The 12608-nt window shown below is 36.7% G+C and overlaps 1 protein-coding gene across 2 annotated transcripts; it reads left to right on the top strand.

Annotated features, from left to right (window-relative positions):
* Positions 1 to 1174: 1174 nt before the first annotated feature.
* LOC106159369 (cytochrome P450 2J6) lies at positions 1175 to 8851 on the top strand. 2 transcript variants are annotated; one of them, XM_086996164.1, is made up of 9 exons: positions 2209 to 2455; positions 2784 to 2842; positions 4370 to 4601; positions 5121 to 5226; positions 5459 to 5615; positions 6398 to 6534; positions 6724 to 6820; positions 7367 to 7573; positions 7805 to 8851. In XM_086996164.1, exons 2-9 carry the CDS (start codon positions 2815 to 2817, stop codon positions 7984 to 7986), a joined length of 1146 nt encoding a protein of 381 aa, XP_086852290.1. In that variant the 5' UTR covers positions 2209 to 2455; positions 2784 to 2814; the 3' UTR covers positions 7987 to 8851. The 2 variants fall into 2 exon arrangements, with proteins under 2 accessions (XP_086852289.1, XP_086852290.1); XM_086996163.1 differs by lacking the exons at positions 2209 to 2455; positions 2784 to 2842 and adding an exon at positions 1175 to 1738 and having other exon boundaries at positions 7805 to 8850.
* Positions 8852 to 12608: the final 3757 nt, after the last annotated feature.

Below are 12608 nucleotides of genomic sequence, written 5' to 3'. Positions count from 1 at the left end.
CCCATCCCATAAGATCTATACGGTGAGTGGACATGAATCCTCAATATGGTACACACACACACACACACACACACACACTATATATATATATATATATATATATATATATATATATATATATATATATATATATATATATATATATATATGCGATAGATGTATCAAGTCCGAAACTAGGCGGAGGCAGACAAAACCTTTTCTGCAAGTTTCCTATCCTATTCATTATTCTCATGATGAGGACGGGAAGCAGTCGAGACACGTCTTGATTTTTTGTTGGTGGCTGGTGAGCCTGATCTCCAACTAGTTCTGTATGGATTATAACGTTATAACTGTATATCAACGTTGTAGAGCAGCATTTTACATTCGAACCCATTCTGCAACCGGATGCAAGAAATGTGTTCAGTTGCAAAATGCAGCGCAATCAGTAGAGCTGCCTTCAGCAACTAAACGCATTTTGCAATTGCAACCAAAGAAAATCGTAAAAAAGCAACCGGAACGCATTTTAAAACCCAGGAGTTTTTTCAAAGTCACTGAAATGGTTTGAAGAACTGTAAAACTGGACGGGTTTGCCTCCGGCTAGGTACGCTACATTTGGTCAGGCTGCCCCTGGGGCGGACGATATTATATACATGAAAAATCAATTTCAAATTGTTATATCCTAAAAGGAATTACACTGTATATGCTTCGGGGATTAATAAACCTATCATAAGAAGTTGCGCCGCATTTTGCAGCTGAACACATTTTGTAGTCGGTTGAAAATGCATTCAGTTGTAAAATGCAGCTCTACAGTGGTTACGGGTTAAATTCAATAGATCGACCCAATTTTCTGACCTTACGGGAACTGATATGATACTGGTCTCCAGTTAAATGCTCACGAACTGTAGTGAATGTTTTGGGATTTTTATTTCTATCATTTCTTTCAACAAATTAAGGTCATACCTTCCATAGGATTTCAAGGAGAATACTTTTGGGAAGGAGTCCCTATCTCTTTAAGGCAAATTATGCATATTAAACCTGTATCCCTGGGCTTAATATTACAATGATTAGGAGATGGGATGGCGTTCACAGAGGTACTGCTAAATGCCCCCAATTTTCACCATAAATGCATTTTCACAAAAAAAAAGTGGGGTACCCTCTAACCCTATGCACACAAATAGTTTTGCTGGGGTATACTTTCAGTATGCCGGATGTGAGGTTTGTTTTGCAATTGTGCACACGTAATCTAAGGTTGCATGTTGCAGGGATTGACCTTGAGACGAGTTAAGCGTTCCATTTTACATGTAGTTCTTACATTACATTGGTGTATAGAGATTGTAACAGGCGGATTTTGACGGTCTTAACCAGGGAGAAAAAATGGCCAAGATCGTGCACAGTCTCGTCGAGTTTTTTTCTACTGTCGGTCTGCCGACTGTTTTGATATTCGTGGCAGTGCTGTTGTTAAGTCTGTGGATGCTGTCGTCGAAGAATCCTCGGGTGAACTGGCCGCCCGGACCTGTCTGTTTCCCCGTGGTGGGATGTCTCCCACAGATGTTGATCAGCGGTAGGAGACGACAACCGACAGACCTTCTTCCATGGTATGATACATACGGAGATATCATGCACGTTAAATTTGGTGAGCAACACGCGATAATGTTGGGAACTCATGAGCTGATACAAGAGGCTTTCGTGAAGAATGCGGCCACAGTCAGCGATAGACCTACTTGGATATATTTCATAAGACAAATAGTTGGAAAGGACGGTAATTATGAGATTTCAAAATTTACGTACCATGCTTGTCACGTACATGTATATCTTTACGCGTGCACACTGACATTTCCAGCATTGTGTTCAGAGAGAGAGAGAGAGAGAGAGAGAGAGAGAGAGAGTGAATGTGTGGGGGTGGGGGAAGCAGTAAACGAGGAAACAAGAAGTTAAAAGAGAGGGGTAGTGGTGCGTCAGAATTCTTTTCCCCTTGGATAGATCTGAATACGCCATATCGCTACACGTTCCCTCAAATTGAACTCGGGTACAATTTGTGGGGGATGTTATGTGACCCATGACTTGATACCCGTTGTACTAGTATGTAGGTGATGTACTGAAGTAACTAAACTTGGGTTTGAGAAAAAGAAAATAGAAGACTTAGTTTTTTACCCTATTTAGTGTAACTTATAAACCCAGACGGCTTTATGATCGGGTCCATTATTTATTGCAATCACTACCCTTATGTGACCCATGACTTGATACCCGTTGTACTAGTATGTAGGTGATGTACTGAAGTAACTAAACTTGGGTTTGAGAAAAAGAAAATAGAAGACTTAGTTTTTTACCCTATTTAGTGTAACTTATAAACCCAGACGGCTTTATGATCGGGTCCATTATTTATTGCAATCACTACCCTAAATCATTCGCAGCGTATGTTACGTGACTGCAAACGTAACTGAAGAGAGGGGACGGATGAAAATGCCGACAGCAAATTGTAAGTAATTAAAATCTTATTTCTTTATATATTTTAGCTAATCTGAATTATGACAGTCTTCGCTGTGTACTATATGGCATTAGAGTGACTAAATGTTACTGCGATTGCAGCTTGGTTTACTTTTGAAGGCCACATGTACACTCCAAGAGTATAACGTTAGCGACTATGAAGGAGTTTTGCTAAATATCGGCTGACGATAGTTTTCAAACTTGATGAACTAATTTAAGTTTCAATCCTTTAGATGATCTAGTTTTCCAACTTTCTTCGCTTGGAAAAATTTGCACTTCATTTTGAAAAAAAGTAATTTTTGTTTTTATTTAACTTTTAGATGAAATTTTGTGCCACGCCTAAGAGATGAAATGTCTAGTGTTATTTCTACCACAGATGGTAAGTAATGTATTTGTACCATTGATCTTAAACATGATCCTGTGAAACGAAATGAACATCTCAAATTGAAATACCTGAGGGGAGAAAATAAAATGATCCCCCTGTGACGACCCGCTATGTCCGACAGGCCTGGTATGTCCGACAAAAAAGAGCCAGATGTGTCCGACAGGCCAGATATGTACACACCTGGCTCTTTTTTTGTCGGACATATCTGGCCTGCATGTTCTCTGGTCGTAGGACATATCTGGCCTGCATGTTCTCTGGTCGTAGGACATATCTGGCCTGTCGAACATGTCGGGTCGTCACATCCAACAATTGTCTACAAGGAAACAGTAGGATAGTTATTTATTCATTGAAAATGGAACTTTAGATAACATTGGTGATTAAGAGAATATTCCTAACCGCAAAAATGTTGATGATGTCTCAGGTAAGATAGATTTTGTAAAATTAGACCAGTCAATCCCTTATTGTGAATGGTAAAAGTGCTTTATTTGTATTTCAGAAAATGATCTACCTGAAGATAAAGGAAAAATATATAATATGTATAAATAAAGAAAAATATTTGGTCCATTTCTTTCTCGGGTCATTTCACAATTTCGATTTTATATATAATTTGCTGCTACAAATAACTTTTCATTTTTGTGACACTTGTGATACAATTAATTGTGCGATGAATATTCTCTACATTCTTTGTAATTGGTAGAATGTTTTAGTGTGTTATTACATATTTGTATTTTACTAATTATGGTTGATTTACGGTGAACTTTCTTAAACATCTTTTCAATGAGTAAGGTATCCTTTGATGCATTGCTTTTTTGCATTATATAAGATGGCAAATTTAATTCATTTTTGACATTGTGCTTGAAAAATCCATTTTCTAGTTGTATTTGAATGCACTGTGATTTGCCATTATTTGAAGGTGAGATTTATCAAATATTTTGACCATGGTGTATTAAACATTCAGCCATGCGTGATGCTGTTAGCGTACTTGTGTAAAAGCATACATGATCAGAATTGCATTATATATGAATAAAGTACTTTGCACCTGTCTCTTTTTTGATCACATGCATTTTGTAATCTTAAATTTTAAACATGTATGGAAGCATCACGCTCCTTTTTATGTTGTAATTTGTAAGAATTCTCTTAACTTTGTAAGTGAAGTAAAACATATTTGTATTCATTATTATTTGTATCATTTACTATCGGTATGTTCAAGAAAATGGAATAAAACAACACTGCTTATGAACTCATTTTTAAACAATCTTGAAATATTATAATGTAGCTTTTATTTATTCTTGATTTCAGAAATATATATATATATTTTTTAATTTCACTTTCATTATTGTAGGGGAATATGGTTTGGACCACTTCCTACAGTAGTATAATATACATGAACTAAAGTCTTTCGAGGCTTGTTTATAAAATAAAATAAATAAAAAAGTTGTGAAGACTTTTGTAAATGTGTATGGAAAGTATTAAAATATTGGTTAATGAACATTTTCTTTAACTTAGTTATTTCATCTGTAGGAGCTGGAGTTATATTTAAATCTGGACACGAATGGAAAGAGCTGAGGAGATTCACGCTCTCGTCTCTTCGAGATCTCGGCCTCGGGAGGAAAAGTTTACAAGAAAGAATTCAGGATGAGGCAAGATACTTGGTGCAAAACATTGAAGATGAAAATGGAAAGGCCTTCTCTCCCAGAGACAGGGTTGGAAAAGCTGTCAGCAACATTATTGCAACCATTGTGTTTGGAGTCAGGTAAACGAGGATCTTTCTGTTGCCTCACCATTATTAAAGACATAATTAATACCGGTAAGATACCAGTAAGAGTACAGAGAGGCTGCATTACATTTTTTAGGCCATCTGACTTTTAAAAGAAGCTGAACAACAGCCTGTACATATAGTTGTCAAACGTTAACATGGAATCTTATTTTCACGGATGCATTCAAAAATACTACCGGTAGTTATCTGAATCAATGATATGACAATCTAGCTGAAATTGAGAGCTTGGGACGTAATTAAGCTATGGTCAAAGCATCTCTTCCCTCTTTTGGCATCAAATAACAACTTGGTGTTGGTTCAGTGATTATGTTGTCCATAATTGGGAGAAAAACATGGAGGCAAATTTTTGTTTATGTATATGTTGTTGTCATAAATTTTTTATTATCATTAAGTAATACCTACAACAAATGTATCCATGAGCCACTATTGACAATGTGGCAGGAATATGCGATGGCTGCCCATCTTGAAAACAGTAACAATTTGGATCGATTTCAGACATGACTATAATGACACTCCAGAATTGCTGCCAGTTTTGGAGCAGGCGTTGAGAGCTGGCGAAGGGATAGAGTTGTTTACTAACTTGGCTCGCTTTTTGATGCCGGTAAAAATTAATTCTTTACCGCCTTAACCAAAATACTTTTCACTTATTTCCAATTCATTTCTCGTGTTATTAGAGCATTTTGTCGTTATAAGTTTATAACCCGTAAATCAAATCATTTAATTCGTACAGTACATGTAATTTGAGTATCGTACTGAAAAAAAGTTTCAGAAAGGTATGGCATACTGTAAACAATTTTTTTGTATTCCACAAAATTTAATATGATTTTTTTAAGATGAAGAAGATAATGGCACTCGTGGACAGACTGTATAGTTTGATAAGACAGGAAGTCGACCGACACCGCCAGTCCTTTGATCCAACTGACATCCGGGACTTCATTGACCTCTTCATAAAGGTCACCCAAGAAGAGCAAGATCCTGAGATCTACGCGGGTACAGTATGATGCTGTTAAAGGAATTGTTCTCGTGAAGATCTTAAGCGTTTTGGTGATATAATATAACACTTACCGGTTAATTATTACTTTAAGGGATAATAACTCTTCGTATGGATCTATATTTAACAATCAAAACATTGTGAACAAGTCATAGAAATATAATATATTCTGTTGTACTACAAAAACTGCAGTAATAACTATAATCCTGATATCTGAGTTTGTCTTTAGAGCACATGACCTCCATTGATGACTATACTCTGTTATAAAACAAATTTTTTAGAAAAAAAACAAGAACTAACTTTTAATGTAAAAATGGATTCATTAACCATTGGTAAGTATGGGAAAATTGTTGTTTACTCCAGGAAAATTCATTATTTGGCTAAAACGAAGAGTTATTATCCTTTTAAGCCAAGAATGTTGTTTTCGCGTCCGTTTGTTTGTTTGTTGGTTCTTCATCAGCCTAGGTCAAAAAAGTTATGGATGGATTCTAATTACATTTTTAGGATTGGTCAAAGTGGGCTTACTTATGTTAAAACTGATTAAAATTTGGTAGTGGCACATTTATTTTTTGATGGTTAATTATTAGGTAATTGTTTGTCTTGGTGGAGGTCAGTGCTCTCTGGGTACTTTTTTTAATTAGACTACATGTCTTTGAAATGTTTGGCCTGCAAGGTACTTCAGTACGTAGCATGTGGTTTTACCGAGGTGGTAGCACAATGGGTATGTTACTGTTCAATCGTTTTAACAGTTCACTTGCAATAGACATATTGTAAATTTCAGAATGGAACGTATTCCGCATCATCGTAGATTTATATTTGGCTGGAACTGACACAACCGCAAATACTTTGAGATGGTCCCTCATACATATGGTTAATCAACTGGACGTTCAGAAGAGGGTGCAGCAGGAAATTGATCAGGTAACGACGTAATAAAGAGCACGATCGAGAGAGAGAGAGAGAGAGAGAGAACTAGCAGAGAGATGATTTTAATTTTTTTACATTATCGCAACAATTTTATGTTGTGTAAAGAAACTGTGTCACAAAAATGTACAGTTGTACGTGGTTCTTTTACAAATTATATTAAATGGTTAATGCTTTTAATTCAAGGTCATAGGTCAAGGTCGTGTTGCCAAGATGGAGGACAAGGCTGAAATGCCGTTCACTGAAGCAACCATTTTGGAAGTCCTTCGTATTTCCCCTGTTGGTCAGTAATTTTAGCTTTAAAACTCGCGCTGTATTAATATATGCCTTCAATTTGAAAACTACTGCCAAAAATTGGTCCATCAATAAATGATAAACAACTGCAATCAAGTTTAATGTATGATTTAAAGTATATTGCCAAGAAAAGTAGCCGCTTGTTTTATAGTGCGATTTACGAACTGACATACTCAAAAATAGTCGTCATCTGCACCGACTTTGATAGTACACTGATTTTTAGTGGATAAGTGACGTGATATATGAACTGTACTAGTACCTTTCAACGCAGCTCTTAAAAAAGGACGTGCAAAATTTAAACAAGAATGTTTCAGCTACAGTGACAACAGTGATACATGAGAGATTTATAAACAAAGCGTGGCTGTGTACACGGAACTGGAATTTCGACCAAATCGTTTTTCAATAAAGGCTATGAAAGTCAACATTTGTTTCACCCCTCTTTCTTTCTTCACTTTCTCTACTACTATCCCTATATTCAAATAAACCATTTTAATCTAATATATATTTTATTCTTTTTTCTCTTCCATGTCGTCAGTCCCTCTTGGAGTTCCCCATGCTACCAGTGAAACTATAAATTTAGACGGATACACCATTCCCAAGGGGACCATGATACTGGGAGACTTGTACCGGGTTCTCCACGATAAGAATAACTTCGAGGATCCTTACAAGTTCAAACCAGCAAGATGGCTGGATGGCAATAGTAAAGTGATCAAGTCGGACAAACTGATACCGTTTTCCATAGGTACGTGTTTTACAGTTCCAGTTCTCTGATTGACGTCCCACCATGGAAAGCATTACATTTTTGCCGTATTTCAATCTTTTGAACATTTTTGTTTCAGATGGTTTGGAATCTTAATTAACACTGGTAGCTTTGGCCCAACTCTTTGGATATCTCGAGCTCCCTAGTAGCACGTGCTGCAGCTCAGTGCCTCCACATTGGCATGGTATTATCATTGATATTAATTAATTTCAGGACCCCGTGCTTGCCTGGGCAAAGGACTGGCTGAAATGGAGTTGTTCATTTTCTTCACCACGTTGCTTCAGAATTTTACCTTCAAGGTACCAGAGGGCGAGAAACCACCCGATGGAGTCGAGGGTTGTAATGCGTCCACATTCACACCATACAACTACAACGTGTGCGCTGTGAGACGCTAAAATGCGGTCCAAAACGTCAAGCTCCGATTTCTTTATTAATAACTGGTTTATTGTAAATAAACTCTGGACAAAACGTTTCTCAGACGCCATTGTAAATGACTGCTTTACAGTTGCTTGTGATTTTCAGCTAGGGGAAACGTTTAACTGCAGTCGTTATGTAATTGAGACACCGGTGGAGCTGTAAATTTACCAGTTTTGTTCACATGTAGCATGTTTCTATTGTAGTTTATAATCGATTAAATGTCATTAATACATCTCATTTTAATCAAAGCACTTTTAGTATTGTGACTGTAACATTTAACTTAGAGGGCACTCAGAATTATACTTCCCGATTTATCGTATGTTGTTACCATGGTAAAAACAAACCTTGTCACTTTACATAAGCAGCAATTAGAAATATGCAAATATTTTATGAGAAAATAAAAAGCGACAAGGATGAGCTGAATTATTTCTGCATCTCCAGAACATGCAAAGAGCTAAAAATATTACGTCATGTCCAATTTACTTCAACGTAAATGAAAGACTGAACGTTTTACTTTTATCCCTTTTCTTTATCTTAATTTTAGATAACTAAGGTTTATGTCGAACTCATTTCAAACTCCTGTTCGATCCTAATGTAAATCCTTTATTAATGTAAACATGTTATTTTATAATTTTTATTCGCACTCATTTATCTTTAAAACTTTAACTTTTTGGTTGCAATGTTTAAAATAAACGTATTACTTTTATCATTATAACTTATTATTATAACTTTAATAATAATTAGTATTATTTAATACAGTACACTTTGTTGGATATCCTGAGTGCACAACTTTTTGGTTGCAATGTTGTATTGTTTAAAATAAACTTATTACAATTATTATTATAACCTATTATAATTTTATTAATAATTATTAGTATTAAATACACTTTGTTGAATCTCCTGAATGTACGACTATAAAAAATCTAAATCATAGCGTTTTATATCAGTCCAGTTAGTATGCAAATCATGAAGCGGCAGATCTAGGTCACTTGGTCTCAGATTCTTGTGACTGCTAAAGTCACTTCTGTACTCTCTGGATCCTGATAAATAGTGAATCGAATGATCAAACTGGTATGGAGAGGTTTCTAGATCTGATACTCTACATTTCTATTTATTCGGCTATGTATTACATCCCGAATGTCGAAAGAATAAAATACGCTTAAGTAAGCCGACTGCATGATCTGATAGTGCTTGACGCTCTGAGAGCTGACAAGTTGCAATACCCATCAGGGCCCTCATGTCCTTCATAGAGTCTGACTGTCATCAGACAAAATATTTGCTGGTAAATCTCAGTTAATTTTTCTATCGGTAACTTGAATCAGTAACTTGCACGTTTAGAGCACGTGACCGCGTTGCTCATTTGCTTCCAGACCTATTGAGAAGGGCGCATTTTCAAAACTTAATAACTAAGTAGCAAACACCCAGTTTGTATATTGTGATACGTAAGTCGATAGTTGGACAATTTTGAAGGATATATATCCTCCATTTTTGTTATTGTTTTAGGTTACCTTTAATAACGACATGAAAGATGAGGCAGTTTTCTAGGAACCGTCGTTCGTTTCCCATTACTTTGTACAGGTAGCATTGGCCCCCATATACTGACTATAGTTTCGACTAAAAATCCTGACACCCTGGCATTGTAAACTTATCATAGGGGATCCCGGAGTGCGATTCTGGACCGAATTCATGTAACAGCAATTCGTAACGTGTGTGTGACCTCAGAGTTGCATAACTGATAGACAAACAGATGAATCTTACCTTATTTACAGCTTTGTCGACGGCAATATTGGTTGCCCTATCAAAAGTGTGCACTTTGAGGAGGTGAGAGGTAAGCAGAATGTTGGAGTTCTTCCAAAAGAGAATTAATTGGCTAGCCGAACACTGTTTCACAGTCATAAATAAATAATGACATGCAGAGGAGAACCAGCCCCTAATTATCTGGACCAACTCTACAAAGCTCTTTAGGAAGAATGGAACAATAAATACCCCAGAAAAAAGACCCCTTGGTGGAGGCACGCCGCGCCGTCTACAGTGGATAACTGAGTACGTGATAGACACACTATAATAGACACGTGACCTTAAAAGAGCACAATGTAATGTTAATTGTGTGTAAATATAGTGACATTTGGTCAGGAGCGGATACAGAGATATTTTCTGACTATAATCCAAATTATTTTTGTTAACCCATCCTCACCCCTCCCCCATGAGCTCACACACACACACACACACACAAACACGAAAACACGTTTGGACTTACTAATATGCAAATTTATTGAAAAGAAAGTAAATATTCCATCTTTGAATTCAAATGTCATATGTATGATATATAGAAAGGACATCCATGATTTAAAGCACTGATACATGTCTACTACATGTCTTCAAAAATACAGTCATAACTTCTTACTATAAGTATTGTACATGTAGTTAAAATGTAACTTCTACAGTAATCTATGCTTCTGAGGTCAACATTTCCATAACATATATTACATAGTAAAGTAAAGCCAGATGAAAAATCCACGTGTAATTCAGGATACAAGGTACAAACTACAGTACAGTCTCAACATTCACTTGGTACAGTCAGTCCTGAAAAATATTTACAAGTCTCAATGTCAATGTTGTAGTGAACATGCAGTAGGACCAGTCCATTGAGTCTATTCTGGGCCATCCAGGAGCGCAGATTTGACTAATTGATTTTAGGAAGGCAGATACTGATCACTCACGCTCACAGGTTGTTGACGGTAAATCGCTTGCAGTCTTTATAAATGGCGAAGTTTGGGAATGTGTCAGAGTCCACTAACTGAAGGCTTTGACTAACACTGGCTGGTGCGTGAGAATGGTATGATGTCCAGAATGTCCTCCACAATTCCATCTAGACATGCAGGCAGAGAATCAGGATGAGGCAAATGATCAAAGTAGATCAAAATTTTGAGAATGACTGCTTCCCAACTTGGCCCTACAAATGCCACATATGCTACCTGGTTGTAAATCCAAATATGAAATTGTCCACAAGTGGAATGATGAGGTGTCTACTGTAGAAGTATTCCTCTGTCGTGCCTTTCACAATGACTTGGCTTGGTTAGCACCCGTCTACTTTCACAGCAAATGTTTCTGCTTTCTTCAACAGCTCTGACCTCAGTTTGTCCACATTCTCCCAGTGTAGTGACCATAACGTGGGCATTGGTAAACGCCTGATGCACCTCTTCCTCTCTTTCTCCTGCAGTTTTGGTGGCAAGTTCTCTTGTGTATTGGAGAACGTCTTTGCACAATACCAAAGAGAAAATAAAATCACTTGGTGTAATGGCATTGGCCAGGCTGGTTGTCTTTGTGACTGTGTCGCAGCTACTGAGGGGCTCGCTTCTAATGGAATCTGGGGCATCCACCACCGGCGTGTACAAGTCATGGAGACTGAGTAGGGAATCCTGTCGTTCAAGTTACCTTCCGATAATTAAACTTTTACATCAGAAAGGCGCTATGATAATTCATCCTTAAAAAGAGTGTCCAAGATCCAGTTAACTTTTGACAAAAAACTTGAAAACTATCCTTTTAGTTGAATTCAGTCAGAAAAAATTAAAATGTTACACTATGGCTAGATATTTATTAAATGTTATGAAAATGAAAGATGTTTAACAAAGTGATTTACAATCACATGTAAAATAATCTTACACACGTTTGGTATACTTGAAATATGAGAACTAACATTGACAGTAAATGCATTTGCCTCGATCATCGTCTTATAAATACCTAGTTTTACACTGGGCCTTCAGTTTGCTAATCTTTGATTCAGGCAACATTTCTTCCACAGATGCGTCTAGGATGCTTAGCTTTTTGTGTGAATATTTGAAGAATAGTTTAAGAATTCTGAGGTCACCCCAGGAAGTTTCTTACCATCTGAAATCATAAAATACCTGTATGTAAAAAACTAAATCAGTGAAATTCTTTATGGGAACCAGCTGAGATAATTAACTTATTGGGCATATAATCACATTTGGAATTAATATTGAGATTTTAATTGCATTATTTATTTTTGTTTTGTTTCAAGGCATCTCCTTGTATGTTACGGCAACGACAACTCTACAATATAAAACAGTGACAAATAGGGATCAAAATAATATATGATTGTAGTTCAATTCAATATATAATTAATAAAAGGGTTACTAATATAGCATTAGCACTGCACAATGCACATATCTGTAAATCCAAGTATAAAATTGTCCACTAGTGGAATGGCGAGGTGTCTCCTGTGGAAGAATTCCTCTGTCGCGGTCGTTGGAGTATTCTCTCGATGTCGCTGCCTTTCACAAGCTCTGGATTGCACATGCCTTCATCACCCACGGGTTCAGCTGATTAGATAGCTCAGGCAGTGGATGTGTACTGCCTTTCGGCATTCTGCTTTGATTCTTGCTGCAGCGCGCCATTCACCTTGCGAGTTATGTTCCCTGTCCCATCGTAACACTGTCCTTTGAAAAATACATTGTCATAAACTTTGGTGAAATACAAGCAGCTAATTGTTAATTTCTAACGCACACCCCATTTTATTTCAATGCCAAAAAAAAAAAAAAAACAATTTAAAATTGACCATAAGTATGAGAGAAAGCAAACT

This window comes from Lingula anatina, chromosome 9 (genome assembly GCF_051362555.1).
Source record: "Lingula anatina isolate TDL-2025a chromosome 9, LinAna3.0, whole genome shotgun sequence".
Taxonomy (NCBI): Eukaryota; Metazoa; Brachiopoda; class Lingulata; order Lingulida; family Lingulidae; genus Lingula; species Lingula anatina.
The sequence above is the reverse complement of the archived record's forward strand: the minus strand, read 5'-3'. Positions and strand labels throughout refer to the sequence as shown.

What these genes read in the sequence shown, in the direction of transcription:
- LOC106159369 (XM_086996163.1), top strand. Translation starts at nt 1,354, where the DNA reads ATGGCCAAGATCGTGCACAGTCTCGTCGAGTTTTTTTCTACTGTCGGT. An exon ending in ACAAATAGTTGGAAAGGACG is followed by an intron (nt 1,739 to 4,369) that starts GTAATTATGAGA and finishes TTTCATCTGTAG; the next exon opens with GAGCTGGAGTTATATTTAAA. An exon ending in ACCATTGTGTTTGGAGTCAG is followed by an intron (nt 4,602 to 5,120) that starts GTAAACGAGGAT and finishes GATCGATTTCAG; the next exon opens with ACATGACTATAATGACACTC.